We start from the raw sequence: 18434 nt of genomic DNA on the forward strand, positions 1-18434 counted from the left end.
ATGAGGTGGTCTCAGTTCGGTTGTAGTGAGGAAGTAATCCGATCTAACAAACCAGGCTGTCACGGTGTATTATGGAATATATTGCTATAAGAAGAGAAAATGAGCCTGTTATGCCAAATATGAAGGTGAAACAATGTCTTACTAAACTACTAAAATAATACTACATTAATTTTTGGGTAAATTGGCTTCTGATATAGAACTGGTAGGTCTTTTATAACCCTTGACTATTGAAATGAGGCTGAGTTGTATTTGGTGATGACTCTGTGGGTGTCACCATTCAAAATGAAAGCGCACCTTTATGCTTATGTCTAAGTTTTCATAAGTTTAAATAGGATAGCTGAGTGGAAATCCCAGGAAATAAACCAAACTAACCGATTTGAGTTTACTTGCACGTGGCGGTTTGGTTTTAAAAAAAGGTAACATTTTTAGTCCCGGTTTCTGAACAAAATCCATCTATAGATGTGAAAGCACCCAAACTTAATCTTTTTTTTGTCAACACTTTTCCTAATTTTCTGGATTAAATTGTGAGTAATGCGGTTTGCTTAAAATATCACATTATTACATTTTAGGTTAAACAAGAAAGCAACACTGCTCAACATTTTACCTGAAAATGGTTTACATGGTTTGTATTACACATAATACAATAATAAATGGCCTATTAAAGACTCACTAATATGTTGGAACATGAGTCAAGTAGATGGCTTTTATTGTAGAGTCACCATATCTGACAGTATTTCAGCAACAGCGCTGGAGTCATTTGAACATAAAAACACTTCACTAATGAAAGTTTCAAATACTTTACCCGAGAGAGGAAGCATGTTCCCTCAGTCAACGTAACAACTGATCGACATCAGCTGATGTAGTCAAATAAAAAAAAACTGGCGTAAATACAAAATATTGGTCTATTAGATTAAACAGCAGCAGCACTGCACTGGCTTATATTCATCCCTTATGCAATGTAGGACATTTTCAGCCTCAAAATTTGACATATGGCATACAAGTATATATAATATCCCACGGTAGAAATAAAATCAATTCCAATGGACTGGTACTGTCTGTCACTGAAAATAAAACAATCTCTAGGGATCATCCTGCTCCAAAACTGCAAATAGTAAAGTAAACCCCCATGCTTTTAGACACATTTAACCCACCTGGTAAAAATCCAGCGATATCCAATGTTCAAAAAGCTCCATTAAACTTGTCCTATCACACAAGCCCAATGCTTTAATACCAGCGCATGTAGATTGGAGAAGCAGTTATTTCTTGCCCTTAGATTTGATGTCCGCTGCGGCTGGGGCCTCTGTCCCGGTATTGGTGGTTTTTGGTGCAGTTGTCGGTCTTAGCAAATCAGGTTGAGATTTTGAGGGCGATTTAGGGGCAGTTTTTGGTCTGGATGTGTCCTCTGGAGATTTGGTGTTGGTCTTTGTGGGGGCTGCTTCCTGTTTGGGCTTTGAGGCGGTTGCTGGCTGCCACAAGAAGAATTCATGTAACAGAGTGTTGACTACGTCAGGACACTCCATCATCACCATGTGGCTTCCATCATCGAGAACCTTTAGGAACCCCAGCAAGAGGATCTACAAGGTGAGAACAACAGAAACGTACTCTGGTTTAGAAGGATATACATGTGTATAATCACAGGTTTATAACGAAAACGCTCGGCAATTAAAAACAAAGTCAAAGTTAATGGGATTGTTGACTAATAAAATGCCACATTTCCTGTGAGAGTTGGGTTTAGGGGTCTTATAAGTTTTTCTTAATGTGTACAATACATTGCACATATGGAGAGTCCTCATAAACCACCAATAACAATGTGTGTAAGACCCTCACTTAAAAAAAAATGTTTTTTTTAGTAGTGATCAAAGTCTATTTGCTTTCAAGTTTGTATTGGTGGTCCTGTTGACCAAACCTGAGGGCTTTCATAGAAATGTTATATCAATACCTTTAACCACGCCCCTCTTATATATCGTTTGCTATTAAGCTAAGGTCACACTGGGCTTTGTGTGTGCGAAATTCTGTAGTAAAGCTGCTGTCACACTTGACTTTTCCTCCCATTCATACGCACGCGAATGCGTCAGACCGGAAACGCAGGGTCATGAGTCAAGTTTCGCATGTTGTTGCGGTGCAAAGTTCAAGCTTGGTGAACTCTGACCTGCAAAATCGCATCACTTGATTGTGTGAGACCAGTCAGGATCAAAACATGACCTCTCTGGACAGAAATGTAAAACATGGAGCAATCGCTCGCTTTTTAAAGGTCTAATCTTGTTTAATCCCGCCCCTTTTCGCAGTGCAGCACGACATAATTTCGCACACACAAAGCCCGGTGTGACCGTAGCTTTAGGTGCTGCGAAAAGGGGCGGGATTAAACAAGATGATTGCTCAATATTTTAAATTTCTGTCCAGAGAGGTCGAGTTTTAATCCTCGATTGGTCTCACGCAGTCAAGTGATGCGATTTCGCAGGTCAAAGTTCACCAAGCTTGAACTGCACCGCCGCGAGCTGCGAAACTTGACGCATGACCCTGCGTTTCCGGTCTGACGCATTCGCGTGCGTATGAATGGAAGTCTATGGGAGGAAAAGCCCAGTGTGACCAGTTTTAGAAAACAAAAATAAAGCCCCACCCCTGCTCAGTATTCCGTTTCAGTTGAAAATACTGAAATAAGAGTCTTGGCATCTTCACCCGGACTACATTTTGAAATATTTATGGTGGGAAATTTACTAAATCTTCTGTTAAAAATAAAAATAAATATTATAAATAAAATAAAATTTTCTGGTTGCAATTCATTGCTGAAGCTTTTATCAAGGTATAAGATATTATCAATATATCTGCAAACAATTATTTTAACAGGTATAGTATCAAAAACTACTGCATTATTTGACATTTATTTTCATAGTAAACAAACGTTTCAACCAAACTAAGTTGCAACAGGATTATAAAGTACAAAATGTAACACTTTACAATAAAGACTCATTAGTAAATGTCAGTTAATTGATATAAATCAACAGTGAGATGAATCCAGATTTATGACTTTATATGGTAATTATTAATAACAAAAAATGTGGATTCACTTGCTCTGATTAATTAGTCCACTAAAGGAAAAAAAGATGTTTGTTTTAGTAATCTTCCATCAATTTCTGACCATTTGTTTCAGCATTTGGAGTCATGGCCCTTCTCTGTTGACGTCAGTTTCAGACACAATTTACAATTCTTTTGTTAGCGCACATTGTTAATCTTTCTGTAAACAACTTGCTCTGATTATTTGTTCACCTAAAGAGTAACAACGTGCGCTAACAAAATAAACATTGTAGATTTAGATTTACTTATGTGAACTTTAAAAGTGCTGTATGTAAGTTTTTGACTCTTCTAAAGCATAAAAATGCCATAATATGTTTGCAGATATTTAAAAAACATAAGTGAACATTCTTATTTATCTGAAAAAACAATGCTGTAGTCAGATATTATGTTTTGAAAATGTGTTACGTGCCGGAACGTCTGTCTTTGTTTTGGTTCTTTGGTCCCGCCCAATGCCAGCTTAGCCAATTATATTTCAGCCCCCCGGGTTGCCTTGGTGGAAAATCGTGTATTTCATTCATTCATTCAGTTAGAAAGGCTCTCAAAGCATGCATCCATGACTGAAATGTGACCTCCGGTGGACAGTAGCAGACTCCGAAATGAGACGCAGATTCAGAGTTCCATATGAGGTTATTAATTAGCAAACAATATAAATATTATGAATGTAAATATTAGGTGAGCAGGTTGCGTTGTAACCGCGTGCCCTAACAACACGGCACGTGACGAGATTTGCAGTGATAAGCAATTTGCACCAGACAAAACACGACAAAAATATAAATACAGCTATTCAAAAGCACAGAATAGTGCACTCACTGCACTCCAACGAAATGGTGAGGTTTACAATCTAATTAATACATATTAAACCTCTTTAACATAATTAAATGTGCATCCTGAATCACTGATATGTGTTGTTTTGCATTATTTCAGTTCTTAAGTTCAATTTCAAACAGCTTGTTTATTTTCAAGATCTGAGGTGAACTATCTGCTGCTGCTTTCAGTTGTATGGCAGTAAATGTCATGTAAAATGGCATTCAAACTCACATTATTAGCACTGAATAAAGCACATGAGGTGTACCTGAGGTAAACATTGTCATTTTCTGTTGTTCAGCTGGAAGAGATAGAAGCCGTTACTAATATCAATTCGAGGTGTTGGTTAGAAAAAAAAAACTCATTTTAATATGGAAAATTTTCCTCTATAGTGTGCCGTTGCTTTCATTTAGAACACTATTTAAATCAGCCTTTAGGCCTGACTTTCAGACTCGATTCTTGGTCCTTAATCTGGAAACCTGGCTTGCGTTTGTTTTGATCCAGGAATGCAACACCTAGTTCAACCACTGGGTGTCAAAGTTACATACTGCACCTTTAAGACTGACTTCATGGTCCAGGGTCACATATAAAAATGATAGAAAAACAAACAAAATATAAATCGTCTTAAAGGGGACCTATTATGCCCTCTTTTATAAAATGTAAAATAAGTCTCTGATGTCCCTAGAGTGTGTATGTGAAGTTTCAGCGCAAAATATCCCACAAATAATGCTTTATAACTCTTTTAAACTGCACCTTCTAAGCTTTGATCCTAATTGTGCCATTTTGGTGACTGTTGCTTTAATGAGATTGTGCTCTTTTTCAAAAGAGGGCGGAGCTACAAATGCCTATGTGTCAGCATAGTGGCAGATTCAAAAACAAGACTTAATGTTCTATGCTAATGAGGGAGAGATCATCACTAATGGGGGGGGGGGGGGTACACGTACAGACAAAGTGTTTCTGCAGACTATTTTTATGAAGTGAGATTATAAAAAATAATTAATTAATTTTTCCATTAGAAGCTGGTTATATTCACACACTGTTGACACACAACTATCTTAAAACCCTTTAGAAAAGCAATTTACGCATAATAGGTCCCCTTTAAAATGAAGTAAGGGAGCCTATGGATGAGGTCTTGGGAGTGTCCATCACTGTACCTCTGCCATACGCTGGTCCTCTTGAACTGGTACAAACTTGTCATACATGCCGTGAACAAGCAGAACAGGCACTGTGATTTCAGCATGGTAAACCTCGTCACCCTCCGGCCAGTACTGTCCACTCATCATGGACCTCAGAACGAAGGAAGACACGTTGAAGGCATTGTTCTCTTTCAGTAATTTCTTTTCCCTTGTTCCCTGATGGGCAAACCCAGCCCTTAAAGAAGAGGGGGAAAACGCATCTTCATTAGTACAAATAATTAAAATGGACAAGGTGGTTGACAAAACATGGATACTCATATTTGTACTGGAAAAATAGGATAAATGTGTCCTGTGAAGCATTATTCTTACATGAGGAAGCTCCAGGTGAGGCACGGGGACAGAAAATTAAGGACACATGTGGGCAAGTTGAAGACAGAGCAAAGACTAGGCTCGAGTGCTGTGGGACCGCCGCCATTTATCATCACAAGTTTATGAACCTGTTCTGGATATTCATGAGCCAGGAAGGTACAAAACGAGACTCTGTTCAGGGACAGAAAATGCTACAATTATTGGGGGAAATTGTGAAGCGTTTACAGTGTTCTTTCACCTTTCCAAAGTCCAATTTGGGCACTTTTAAAACACTTTCCACACTAAAGAATTTGGGTTCCACACAATGAATTTTTGTTGGGACAACATGAATAAATTAAGTTAGCTTATTTGTTTTTACAAATGTAAGTGGATTAAACATAAAACAATTAAGCTGTCCCCACGAAAAACCTCCAGAATTGTGTTTTTGTACTCATCTGAAATGAGTAGTTTGAACAAACGGCATATTTTAAGTGAATGTGCATTTTCAAACCTTTCCAGCGCTTTAAAAGTGTGGAAAATTACATACACACTGCGCCACATTATATCAGATGCTACTTGATATAGTATTCAATATTACAGTATTTGTCCCGTAAGTATATAGCATTACATTCACTCACCGGCCACTTTATTAGGTACATCTGTCTGACTGCTCATTAACGCAAATTTCTATTCAGTCAATCACATGGCAGCAACTCAATGCATTTAGACATGGTCAAGACGATCTGCTGCAGTTCAAACAGAGCATCAGAATAATGATTTAAGTGACTTTGAACGTGGCATTGCTGTTAGTGCCAGACGGGCTGGTCTGAGTATTTCATAAACTGCTGATCTACTGGGATTTTGACGCACAACCATCTCTAGGGTTTACAGAGAATGATACAATAAAGACCACACCGGGTGCCACTCCTGTCAGCTAAGAACAGGAAACTGAGGCTACAATTCACACAGGCTCACCAAAATTGGACAATAGAAGATTGGAGAAACGTTGCCTGGTCGAATAAGTCTCGATTTCTGCTGCAACATTTGGAGGGTAGGGTCAGAATTTGGCATCAACAACATGAAAGTATGGATCCATCCTGCCTTGTATCAACAGTTCAGGCTGGTGGTGATGGTGTAATGGTGTGGGGGATATTTTCTTGGCACACTTTGGGTTCATTAGTACCAACTGAGCATCGTGATAATGCCACAGCCTACCAGAGTATGGTTACTGACCATGTCCATCCCTTTATGACCACAGTGTACCCATCTTCTGATGAATACACGCCATCAACCTGACAAAGAGTTGACTTTACTCAAATGGCATCCACAGTCACCAGATCTCAACCCAATAGAGCACCTTTGGGATGTGGTGGAACGGGAGATTCGCATCATGGATGTGCAGCTGACAAATCTGCAGCAACTGCGTGATGCGATCATGTCAATATGGACCAAAATCTCTGAGGAATATTTCCAGTACCTTGTTGAATCTATGCCACGAAGGATTAAGGCAGTTCTGAAGGCAGAAGGGGGTCCAACTCGGTACTAGCAACGTGTAGCTAGAAAAGCGGCCGGTGAGTGTATATGTTTGCCCCAAGCCCTACATTGAATTACTGTTATGTGCTCTTTTAAATGTAATTTACTTGCATCTTAAAATTATATTTATTTTAATTGAATGCACTGTTAACTCATGGAGTGTTAATCTTGATGCATTTTGTTTTCATTTTATAAAAAATAAATAAATAAATAAAAAGTAAGTTGCATTGTTTTGAAAGCAACAACATCATTACAATTTCAATCACTAAATCTAAGAACTCTTCAAACTCTGAAAACACTAGATTAACATTCAAGCATTTTCAAGGATTTCTAGCCCCCTGCGTTCACCAAGCAAACAAACATCCGTAGACCATCCTCACCCATATGAGTGTCCAACTAAAATATTCCTCCGCTTTGCATATCGCTTGAATATGATTCTGACGTCCTCAGCCAGAGCATAAAAGGTATAGGCAGCAGGAATGCGAGGGGCTGAACTTGCACCATGGCCGGCTAGGTCCAGGGCGATGACTTCATATCCAAGTTGGGAGAAAAAGTCCAGTTGGCTTCTCCAGATATCCAGTGATCCCCCAACGCCGTGTATGAAAAACAAAGCCACGTCAGGATGAGTACCTTTACAGCAGGTGATCTTCCGCTCGCAGTCAATCACGATGGAGCGTTTGGGTTTTCGGCGCCTGCGGTGCACCTGCTGCTGTTCCTGTGGGGCAGGTTTGGTTTCTGCAGCCTGTCCTCCAGCTGGGGTCTCAGTAGCCTGACCTGCCACAGGAGCTTCACAGTTGGAGACCTCCATATCCACAGTGCTGTCTCCATTCTGATAGCGCACCAGCTCTGGGTGCGTGGCTTCGTTGACATTCTCAATCAGAAGCTGTCCGTTTCTGTACACTGAGATTTTGCGTTTGCAGCTCACTGTACCACCTTCCCCAGTGCCTGGCTCCTCAACCACAGGTCGGTCTGGGATGATGTGTCGAACTCTCAAAACTCTTCCTGGCTTTACTTCAACAAATTCGAAACCATCTGTGGGTTCGGAAGACTCAATTGGGACAACTACGTTGGTAGACTTCCCTGTAAAGCAGCAGAATATTCCGTCCACAAAGCTGGTGAGCATGGTGAACACCTGGGGAAATAAGAAATGTTGGTTCTTAAACAATTTAGTACTTGCTTGCTCATTTTGGACCCTAGTTGGCTGATCCAGGATCTGCAAATACACGATAAATTATTTAATTTCAATGTGTTGGGCTACCCAGTTCCTTCTGCCAAACATTTACCTCAGATTGTTCAGTAATGCTGCCTCCTCTTGATGCTGGACGTTGGATATCTTCACATTTCAGCTGCTCAACAGACTGCAACCCTTCCTTTATACATACCTTCATACCACACCATGTTTGTTTAAGCCAAAAAAAGAACCATTCTTATGATCATTAAAGTGATTATTTCACTTACATTTGGGTTCCTTGGCTCCTAAATGACCAGAGTAGATCTGTAACAGTGTAAAATTTATTTAATATCAAACATGAGAGAAAAATTTCAATAGAGTTGCCAAAGAAAAACTTTAAGTGTTGCCTAGTTGGGGACTGAACGTCTTAGAAACTTATGTGACTTTCAATCGCCAACTAGGAAACCCTCATATAATTTTTCTCTCATGTTCGATAATAAATTTTACACTGTTAGATTAACACAAATCATTTAGAAGACACTTTTATCCAAAGTGAGAAATGAGAATAATCAAACAAACTGAACAGAATTATAGAACAGAAAACAGAAGTATCTTTTAATAAAATAAATAAATAAATATAAAATGTTTTCTATTATTTTTGGGGGAAAAAAGGGCTCTATACTCGAGAACTAATAGAAACTTCATTTGCTTCTACCAGCATCTGTATCAATGGCCTAACTCAAATGTGTTGTCATTTCATCCACTCTCAAACTTGCAGAACTTGTAAAACTGTTGTGTCTGTTAATCTGGTTGGCAATTTTGTTGGCTTTTGGTTAACTTTTTAAGACTATAGATTTCATACAGCTTTTAAGAAGCTTCATTTATCCTCAGTGGGCCCTTAAACAGTGCTTTGGTGTCCACACCAGGGGGTTGCATATGCTCTGTTTAAATTGCTAGACTTATCAATTGAAGCAGTCAAACACTGACTGTGCTTTAAAATAATGAGTATAAGAATAGACCATTTCAATGTGGTTATGTCATTGGCCCACGATCATTTCCTGCTTGTTGTCAAACTATTTCATATCTGTCACAAGAGGCGATTCAATCATATTATGATGTTATAACAGCTATCATAACATTATCAATATGTAGTACTTTTTGGACTCTCAGAAGCTATGGAAATTTAAAATGTAAAACAGGAAACATGTCAGGACCATCGTTTTTGTTCACATCCATCAAAATGGTCTATATGAATACAAGTACCTGAGATTGTCTTATACCATATTAGCTGTGCAAAGTAATGAAGAATATAAACATTTCAATAGCTTTTTTTATTTAATATTTTTTGTTTCTTGTTTTTTTAGAATTGACATCCAAACATCCAATTTTCATAGACATAATGAAAGATATTTTGTTCAGTTGCTGTCAATCAGTCAGCTACATTAGATGTTATGTAACTGATGTGAGTGAATACGTATAAAAAGCAGTGTAAATACATGCATTCTCTCTTTGCTTTGGCCATGTAGGTCTTCTCCAATTATAGGTAAAACAGTAAACTGATCAACAGTGCATAGTGAAATATCTTACCTGATTACCAATGTTCCCGATACATGAAAAAGCTGGTTGCTGTCTCCAGTTCCTCCTTTGTAATGAAATAGTGCGTTGGTAATCTGCTACCGTCAATCCAATAATCTAATCTAAAAACAATCTCTCCCACACACAAAAAATCTTTAGAGGTAATTCACAGACATCATTTGACACAAAAAATAAATGACAAAATCAAAAATGTCCTGTTTTTTTTTTTGCTTTCATTCACTCCTATTTTCCAAATGTGCAAGCCAACATGGTCACAGTAAGAGGTCCAGATTAAAGCGGATTACACCTGTTGAGCATATGCTGTTACAGCCTCGCTGAAAACATGCCACTGCCTGTCCAGTATCAACCCTAATCTATTGTCTACAAGATATATTCTCAATTATCGAAATGAAGCGTTCTTGACACAACACAAATATTTATCTCCTTTTATTTCGATTCTGAAAAAAATGTTGACCTTGAACATACAAGTTGGGAAGGCTTCATTAGAACAACACACAAACACAGATGTAATTGCAATGGGCCCTTCCAGGTAGATTCAGATGGGCTGCTTTCTGCAAGCTCCTCTACTACAGCTTTTCAAAGCTTCCTCTTCTCAAAACATCCTCAAAACATGCAAGCTTTTTTTTTTGTTAATGTTGACGGCTTCAATACATGTCAATCTTTTCAACAAGAACAAACCAACACATTTTGCGAGGAAACAGCTGTTTTGACGTTACTAAATGTGTCTCCAGCCACAGTGAAAACAGTATTTACGGGTATGTCGTGGACTCAAAGCACACTCAAAGTATTAAGCCCCACGTGTAAAGGCCGATCGTCCTCAACCACAGCTCACCGACTCTCTCTGCAGGTTAAGAGAGGAACTGCATAGTTGCACCTTAAATCTCAGAACACAAATATATTAAAAAAAAATGTGTAGTTTTTAATCTCGAACCTATGAAATTTCCATCGTACGCAAAAGCCAAACAGATCCGCAACCAAATCAGCGCACACAGATTAATCTCTGCGTCTCAAGGCAGGTGGTCTGCTTCTGACTCCAGAACTGCTGAAACTAACACAGCACTGAAAGCTTAAATGACAGCAGGGGAAAGCGAGATAGACGTTTGTAGGTCACCTTCGGTATTTCATCTTATCATCAAAATGTCATCCTCAACCAGTGACAACAGATAAACAGTCACAGCAGTGCATTCATGCACAAGTATGCACCTGCTGGGAAGATCGTCACATTACCAACACAAAACACTACATCTAAACCTGCCGAACGTGGCTGTACATTTCCATAATTTCCCTTAAAGAGAGACCCTGTGCGTTGAGTGCCTGTGGCGGAGCATATCATGAAAGCGGTAATCCACAGCGGAGATAACTAGGGTGTTTTTAAACTTTTAAGCTGCAATAGACTCTTAATCATAATTTTCACACGCGACTTCATAACAGACATTCCTCATTATGTGCTTGTTGAATATCGCTGTACGCGCCCCCCTCGCCCAGCAGTTCAGAGTTCGGTAGAATCTTTAAGCTGGCAGTGGAAACCCATTATGCCCCCCATCCCACACACACACACACACACAGCAGTGGGCAGACGGGCTGGGTGAGGGGCACTGACTGCATCAGGAAGCACTCAGTAAAATAAAAAAAAGCACACTGTAAGACAAGTGTTCTTCCATTTCTTTCTTTCTTTCCGAGATGAAATTCCTGTGTGGTGTGTGCGGGTGTTTGGGCTTATTGTGTCCGTTCTTGTGCTGCTGGATGGTGGGCTCCTCTACGAGTCCTCGTTCATCTCCTGGCTGTCTGTCCGGGCTATTTTGCGAGGAGGTGCTGGACTGCCACCTTCGCCTTCTGCTTGCTCCTGCTCTCGCTTTTTAGCTGCATTCTGTAAGAAAACCAAATGTTGAATTTATCATTTCAATAGCTGCACTTCCTGCTAGCGAAGATCAATCATGGCTGTTGCAGTAAACAGTCAACGACTATAGACTACACGAGACATGTCACTTGTAGCCTTTAGAATGGGGAAAAGTGTAAAGGGTCAATATGGCAAATGAAGCCCCGCCTACTAGTACAGGAGCCAATCATCGATTGCTATCAACTGACGTTTCTCCGGGGGAGAAGCTTAGACCAGACGCGGGTTTTTATGACAGTTTCTTTAGTTATATCCATATATATATATATATATATATATATATATATATATATATATATATATATATATATATATATATATATATATATATATATATATATACATAAAGCTTGAAATTTGTACTTTTAAATGGACCAACTACACTTAAAAACGAAAGTTTTTTGATTTTGTAATTTGTATGAAACGAACAAAATCTACAGTCCGTCCTGTCAATCACACATCGCATGATGGCAACTACTCCCGCCCACAAACTTGTAAACAGAGTCGCTGTCATTTCTGGAGGTGATTTGCTATCAAGACCAAGTTGTGAATTACTTCAGAACATCAGCGTGATCAGACGATCATTATTCAGAGGATGATAATGTGCAGAACGCCTATAAATGAGGTTGGTGTTGTGATCTCCTTTTCTAGTACGCATGCGCATTAGCTCGGGCAACCTGAAAAAAAATTTCAATTTTGTTTGATTTGAACATTTGGAAACGAAACTTATGAAACGGTTGTTGTTTAATTTTATTGGTGGTTCCAAATATCTAATGTAATCGTAAGCTTGGCAAACAATTCTGGAGAATATGATGTTTCCTCATTCAGACAGAATGCCCGAGCATACTGCCAGAGAGGCATTTCAAAGATGGCCACCGAGTGAAATGACTTGCCTTAAAGGGACTTATAAACAGATCATGATGGTGTTTGAAAAATGCTGAATGCAAAATGCTTTGACATCTGTGCTTTAGAGAGACCTAAAGATTTTTGTTGGCATGTGTTGCTTTCTGCAGCTCTGATTAGATATAGAAATCATAGCAAAAAAATAATTTCTAAATGACATATCCACCAAGAATGCTTATGAAATTGTGGCACGCATCTAAACTGAGAATTTGTACAGGACTACTCAATTTAATAGCCTCACATATTCCTAGACCAGGGGTGTCCAATCACATTAAAGCCCTGCTCACACAGTGCAATTTCAGCCACGATTTGGTTGTCTGAGAGAAATTTGGGAAATCCTACTAGATTCATGAAATGTACGGCTAAAATCTGTGATCTTTCACATTTGGTTTGACATGTTCACTAGCAGCTGCTTTATGGGTGTTGAAATCAAATCTTTCCTCCAATTAAGTTTTTATTCAGAAGTTTTCACTCTTTCCTGCAGTGTGATGAGAGTCAAACCAAGAACCAATAGTAGCGCCAAATCTGATGGCATATAAACTAAACCAGCATGGGAAAATGTCAAAACATCTTTTTTCTGGTTTTATTATTGAGGCACCCTGTGAGCAAAAACACCGCTACAGTTGGTTTATATTTGCTGTGAGGTATTACGTCAGGACTCGGGAAAGTGAAAGTGACACAGATGGATGACATCAAACTCCAGGTAAGTTTTCTTGCATGTCCATGTTTGGGATGTCATTCAGCCTGACATTATGACAACGGTGTCACACTGTAAGATCTCAGAAGTCATGTTCATTTAGTGTGACATGCTACAATCATTCAGGACTATTAGAAAAACCACAGTGTGAGCCAGGCTTAAGTTTAGGCAAGTTGTAGTTTAAGTCTGCAGGACTGTGGCCCTCCATAACACCACTGCCCTAGACATTAAAAAGCAGTATGTATCGTGATCCATTTAAAAGAGCCTTAAACAATCTACTAAATCAAACATGCTGAAGTTGTTCGAACTTTGTAAACAAATTAAATGGGAATTTTTAAAAAGCATTTTAACAAATATAGGATAGAAGAGCATGAAAAAATAACCAAAAAAGTACAATATTTATTAAAATAAACTAAGAGACAGTCTCTTAATAGTCATTTTCAATACATAATCTTGTGTGTTCAACTGAAAGAGCAAAACTAAAAGGTATGGAACAATTTGAGGGTGAATAAATGAGGAGTAGATTATTATTTTTGCGTGAACCCTTTAAGTAAAAGTGATGTGTCTAATGGCTCATTTCCACTGAGTGGTACGGTACCGTTCGGTTCGCTTTTATGGCCGTTTTCACTGTCAAAAGGTACCTAAAAGCGAACCGTACCATACCACTTTTTGGGTACCCTTTGCAAAGGGTACTTAAAACAGCAAAAGGGTACCAAAAGGCAGAGCTAGACGCGCAGCTGAACGCTACTGGTTTACTTACATGCCAGAATAAAAAAGTAACCGCCATGTTTTAAATACACAACAGAGACATTACACCATTATAACATATACATATAATAACGAGCCGTGGTCGACCCGAGCTCAAACAAACCTTGTCATCATCGTCTTGATGAACAGCCACAAAGCCAAGAAGGAGAGCAGAATCTACCCTCTGCCCCGTAGTTTTTTTTACAAGGCTGTCTAAACCGTGAGCGGATTCACTTTTGCGCTTGCACTCGCCGTGTGTCTATCTTTGAAATAACGAACTTCTTGAGCTGATTATAATAACGTGCGCGTGATTATTAAAGTGTTTCTGACATCCGATCCTTTCAGAAAAGGACAAATGCAAGAGTGAAGTGCGAAAAAACAAAGGAGAAGCCAGAAAAAACAAAGGAGCAAATGATTTTTTTTCAGCAAACATGAACAAATTGTGAATGAACTGTACCGACCCGTACAGTACCACTCAGTGGAAACAGGACATAATGTAGTAATTAATGTTCTTTTTAGTTTGTAAAGTCTCTTTAATAGTAGAATTAGTTATACATAAATAAAATGTTATATGTTACTACACAAATCACATCATAAACACAAACGAGGGAAGTTATCTGATATTCAGGTTTAGAGTTTCTGAGTTCTGTTATGAAATAAGTTTACATTAAAGTATCACTTGCCTTTTTGTCCCACTGTTGATGAAGATAACGCAAAAGAATGTTTGTCTTCTCAGTGACGATGACTGTGAGGGAAACAACCTAAAATTAGGCTTCAGACTGAAACTACATGTGAAAAGACTTTCACTTTTATTATCTGAGTCTACATTTTGAATATCTAAACCCGCTTACTCTGTTCAGAGGGATACTCTCGTGTAGGCAGATATACTGACGGTCTTCTGTTCTGTAAAGCAGAAAAAAAGGGACTGTTAAAGCCTAAATAACACAAATCAGTTGCAGTGTGAAGATGCTCACTGAATATTTAAAAAGACTATGCTTATGAGAACCCTGCAAACTGAATTATTTGGAATGGCAAATCTTACCGATGCTTTGCATACAGAGTCCGCATGAAATCTGCTGAAGTTTGTCTTGTTATACACTGGCAATCCTTTCAAGAAATCTGCCTTCAAATTGTTCAGAGATAAAAAAAAAGAGGTAAAAATAAATGATTATTAAAAATATACAAGAAATGCTAAATTGTGACATGGTCTCTAAATTGTTTACCATAGTACTTTGAATTTTCAGACTGAAATTACATGCAGGTATGACTTAAAAGGCACCTATTTTACCCCTTTTTCAAGATTTAAGAGAGGTCTTTTGTGTCTCCAGAATGTGCCTGTAACGTTTCAGCTCAAAACACCCACCAGATTATTTATTAGACCTTTAAGAATATTGGAATTTTCACAAGGTAGCTGTTTTTGTGGCCTGTGCCTTTAATGTTAGTTCTCCCCACCCACCATTCCCACATGCCTGTCATGCTGTGTTCACACCAGACGCGGCACGCGAGGATAAATCGCGATATTTGTGCGTAAATAGATGTGTGAACATTTCGAGTTTACTTGTTTCATTCGCACGTTAAATTGATTTCACAATAGATGCGGATTCGCGTCATAGGCAGGGCTTCTGTCTGCCCGGTGAATCTAGATTAGTTGCTAAATGGCTAACAAGAATTTTGTTGAAAGAATAATGTGTTTATGTGTTTGTGCGAGTCCACTAGATCCTTTCAGAGGTGCGGCAGCTCTGTAAGTTCATAAATTCCTACAGAAATTTAACCTGGATGATAGAAGCTTTCAGTGGTGCTTCCGACTGAGCCGAGCCCAGTTTGATCAACTGTTGTCCAGTGTCGGCAGGAGGACTTCCCCCAGGACACCAACAACAGGCGCTACATCATAAGCATGCCCCTATCAAGAGAAAGCTCCTGACTGGCTAACGCGGTGTGAATGTCCGCTGAAGTTCATATTTTCCAACTCAAGCGATTCCTGCGAAACACTCAACTCGCGCCGCTCATTTGAGCGAATCGCTTCATTCGAGCCGCCTCATTCGTGCATATCGCTCCACAGGACGCCCATTCGTGTCTTTGCATTGACTTAACATGTAAATCACTCGCACTTGACACTTCTTCCACGTCTGGTGTGAACGCAACATCAGAGTGTGCCTCAATCTCACCTCGGCTGCGTCAGATAAACAGCACAGTGACAGACATGAAGGAAGCAGATCTTACGTAACGTTTGTGGTAAATACTACAATAAGGACTTTACCAATGATTATTTCATGTATTTGTTGTGGAGTTAATTCAAGCCTTTCGATCAGTCACACACAATGTCAATACAAAGTTCACACACACACAGACAGACAGACACACAAACACAGAGCGTGCGTTTAACTTTGCATTGTTTTTGCACGGCAAATGTGACAGGATACACGTTGATATCCACTGCTGTATGGATAGCCGTTATGTTAATGTACAAAATAAACCCGCATAAACGTCCACAAACTGGGACTGAAGCGTCTTCTTTTATAATTGTACGGATATGCGGCTGTGGCTGTTGAATTACAGCGATTTTATCGACTTTAACTTAATTTATTACAAACATGCACCGTTTTAAAATCATTTTAAACTTGTAAAACTCATTCTTGATCAAATTTGATGATGATTGATGATCACAGCGAGCCGAACAGATCTTTTAATCTCGATTGCTTTGCGCACGTCCTGTCTTGTTGACATAATTATACTCGTTACTACAGAGACACGTTAATACAAGGCTGTCAATCAATTCGGTGGGCGAGGAAACCGCACTCTTACGTCACGTTGTGGTGGGCCTCAATGGGAGGGATTTGGATCCTATTTTAACGTCAGGAAATTAAAAAAAAAAGAGAGACTTATTGCGTTTATATCACACAGTTCTGTTCAAACAGCTTACAAAAGATGATTTTCATCATAGGTGCCCTTTAAAAACAACATTAGCACTATTTAATTGACTGTGAACAATGCTGTGCTTTGTTCACTGGCTGCTGATACGATTTCACTTTTTACAATGGGCAATGAAAACTTTTCTGAAATTATATTAAGGAGAAAGTCTGAATGTGTAAATATAAAACCAACTTTACCTCAATCTGTTTTACACCATATATACACCTCATTTTACTCTATACAGATCTACTGACCGATTAGATAATGATACACCATTACTGTACTATTATCCATGGCATAATTGCCCTACCATTACACCCATCTGCCAATGATCATATGGATTTTAAGCAGTCCGAAAAGCATCCAGAGATAAGCACGACGTACAAATGACAGAAGAAATCTTAATGACACATATAGTAATGTATAAATAATAAATACCCATCTAAATAATACATTTAAACTAATGAATTTGCATCACAAACATTAGCTGAGAGAGTTAACTCAAATCCAGTAAGAGAGGATGGTGCATGTCAACCTTTGGGCGTTGCCAGTCCACGAGATGTGCGAAGATTACACGCCTTTTTAATAGTCCATTCAAGACATTTTAATCATGAGTGAAAAATATGACAGCGATAACATAAGTATATATATATATTTTTTTTCAGGTCGTGACTGTTTAACAAAAGCTTAGCCGAGTCTAGCTCACGCTTCTCAGCATGCTAACACGAGCTAACAGACATTAGCATACAAAAATTACATGTTTGGTGGTATTTAATGCTTATTCAAATACCAAAACAACTAATGACCATAGTATAAAATATGTATAAGTATATATAAAGACAATATGTTTGTTTCAGGCTTTTTGTGGTCAGTAAAGTGGCTATGAAGTAGCCATGGGTGTTTGAAGCGGCCTAGCATGCTAACTCAATCACAGAAAGCAGCCTGTCAGCTAAAAACGACAAAAGTCTCATCGATGTAACTCGGATATTTACAATTTAAGATTATATTTCGGCGACCAGTCGTGTAAAACAGCGGCTAACGTCAAGTGTGACATGAAAAATATTATATTGTGAGTGGAGAAACTTACTTTGTCCATGGTGAAGTCAGTTCAGTCCTGTAAGGTGTGTTTGTGCCCAAACAGGCCTGAACTCTGACAGAATTCAGAAAATTGAGGCTGAAAACACACACACGACTCAATATGACAATAATGTACACGGACACATACAGAGATATGAGCAAAAACAACAAGAGACTGAGGTAAACAGCAGCTACACGCGACAGTACAGCAGTTCAGCTTCTGCTAGCGCTCACAGACTGTCAAGCGTGCGTCTCTCTCTCTCTCTCTCTCTCTCTCTCTCTCTCTCTCTCTCTCTCTCTCTCTCTCTCTCTCTCTCTCTCACACACACACACACACACACACACACACACACACACACACGCACACACACGCACACACACACACATTGTTACAGCAGTTAATTTTAGTACAAAACTGCAAAAGGAAGTGCAAGAGGTAAGTGGAAGTTTTTGGACAAAATGCATTAATATTCTTAAAATAAAGTCCAAAAAAATGTAAAATAATCAAACATTTATTTTATTACAATAAACACACTTTATTAAGTC

The 18434-nt window shown here is 38.8% G+C and overlaps 2 protein-coding genes across 2 annotated transcripts; both read right to left on the bottom strand.

Moving 5' to 3' along the window:
• Positions 1-689: 689 nt before the first annotated feature.
• Positions 690-8483, bottom strand: abhd8b (abhydrolase domain containing 8b). The gene is made up of 4 exons (XM_056468429.1): positions 7274-8483; positions 5382-5552; positions 5031-5247; positions 690-1574 (listed from the first exon to the last, which is right to left on the bottom strand). Exons 1-4 carry the CDS (start codon positions 8014-8016, stop codon positions 1257-1259), a joined length of 1449 nt encoding a protein of 482 aa, XP_056324404.1. The 5' UTR covers positions 8017-8483; the 3' UTR covers positions 690-1256.
• Positions 8484-10071: 1588 nt separating this feature from the next.
• Positions 10072-18161, bottom strand: dda1 (DET1 and DDB1 associated 1). The gene is made up of 5 exons (XM_056468578.1): positions 17899-18161; positions 14944-15024; positions 14753-14804; positions 14585-14646; positions 10072-11527 (listed from the first exon to the last, which is right to left on the bottom strand). Exons 1-5 carry the CDS (start codon positions 17905-17907, stop codon positions 11417-11419), a joined length of 315 nt encoding a protein of 104 aa, XP_056324553.1. The 5' UTR covers positions 17908-18161; the 3' UTR covers positions 10072-11416.
• Positions 18162-18434: the final 273 nt, after the last annotated feature.

The sequence above is a fragment of the Danio aesculapii genome, chromosome 11, assembly GCF_903798145.1.
Source record: "Danio aesculapii chromosome 11, fDanAes4.1, whole genome shotgun sequence".
Classification (NCBI taxonomy): Eukaryota; Metazoa; Chordata; class Actinopteri; order Cypriniformes; family Danionidae; genus Danio; species Danio aesculapii.

Excerpts from the sequence above, each read along its gene's own strand:
- abhd8b (XM_056468429.1), bottom strand. The coding sequence starts at position 8,016 with ATGCTCACCAGCTTTGTGGACGGAATATTCTGCTGCTTTACAGGGAAG. Across the intron at positions 5,248-5,381 it reads CTCACCTGGAGCTTCCTCAT|GGCTGGGTTTGCCCATCAGG; the intron begins GTAAGAATAATG and ends CTCTTCTTTAAG. Across the intron at positions 1,575-5,030 it reads AGGACCAGCGTATGGCAGAG|ATCCTCTTGCTGGGGTTCCT; the intron begins GTACAGTGATGG and ends CTCACCTTGTAG.
- dda1 (XM_056468578.1), bottom strand. Across the intron at positions 14,805-14,943 it reads ACTCTGTATGCAAAGCATCG|AACAGAAGACCGTCAGTATA; the intron begins GTAAGATTTGCC and ends TCTGCTTTACAG. Across the intron at positions 11,528-14,584 it reads ATCAACAGTGGGACAAAAAG|AATGCAGCTAAAAAGCGAGA; the intron begins GCAAGTGATACT and ends GTTTTCTTACAG.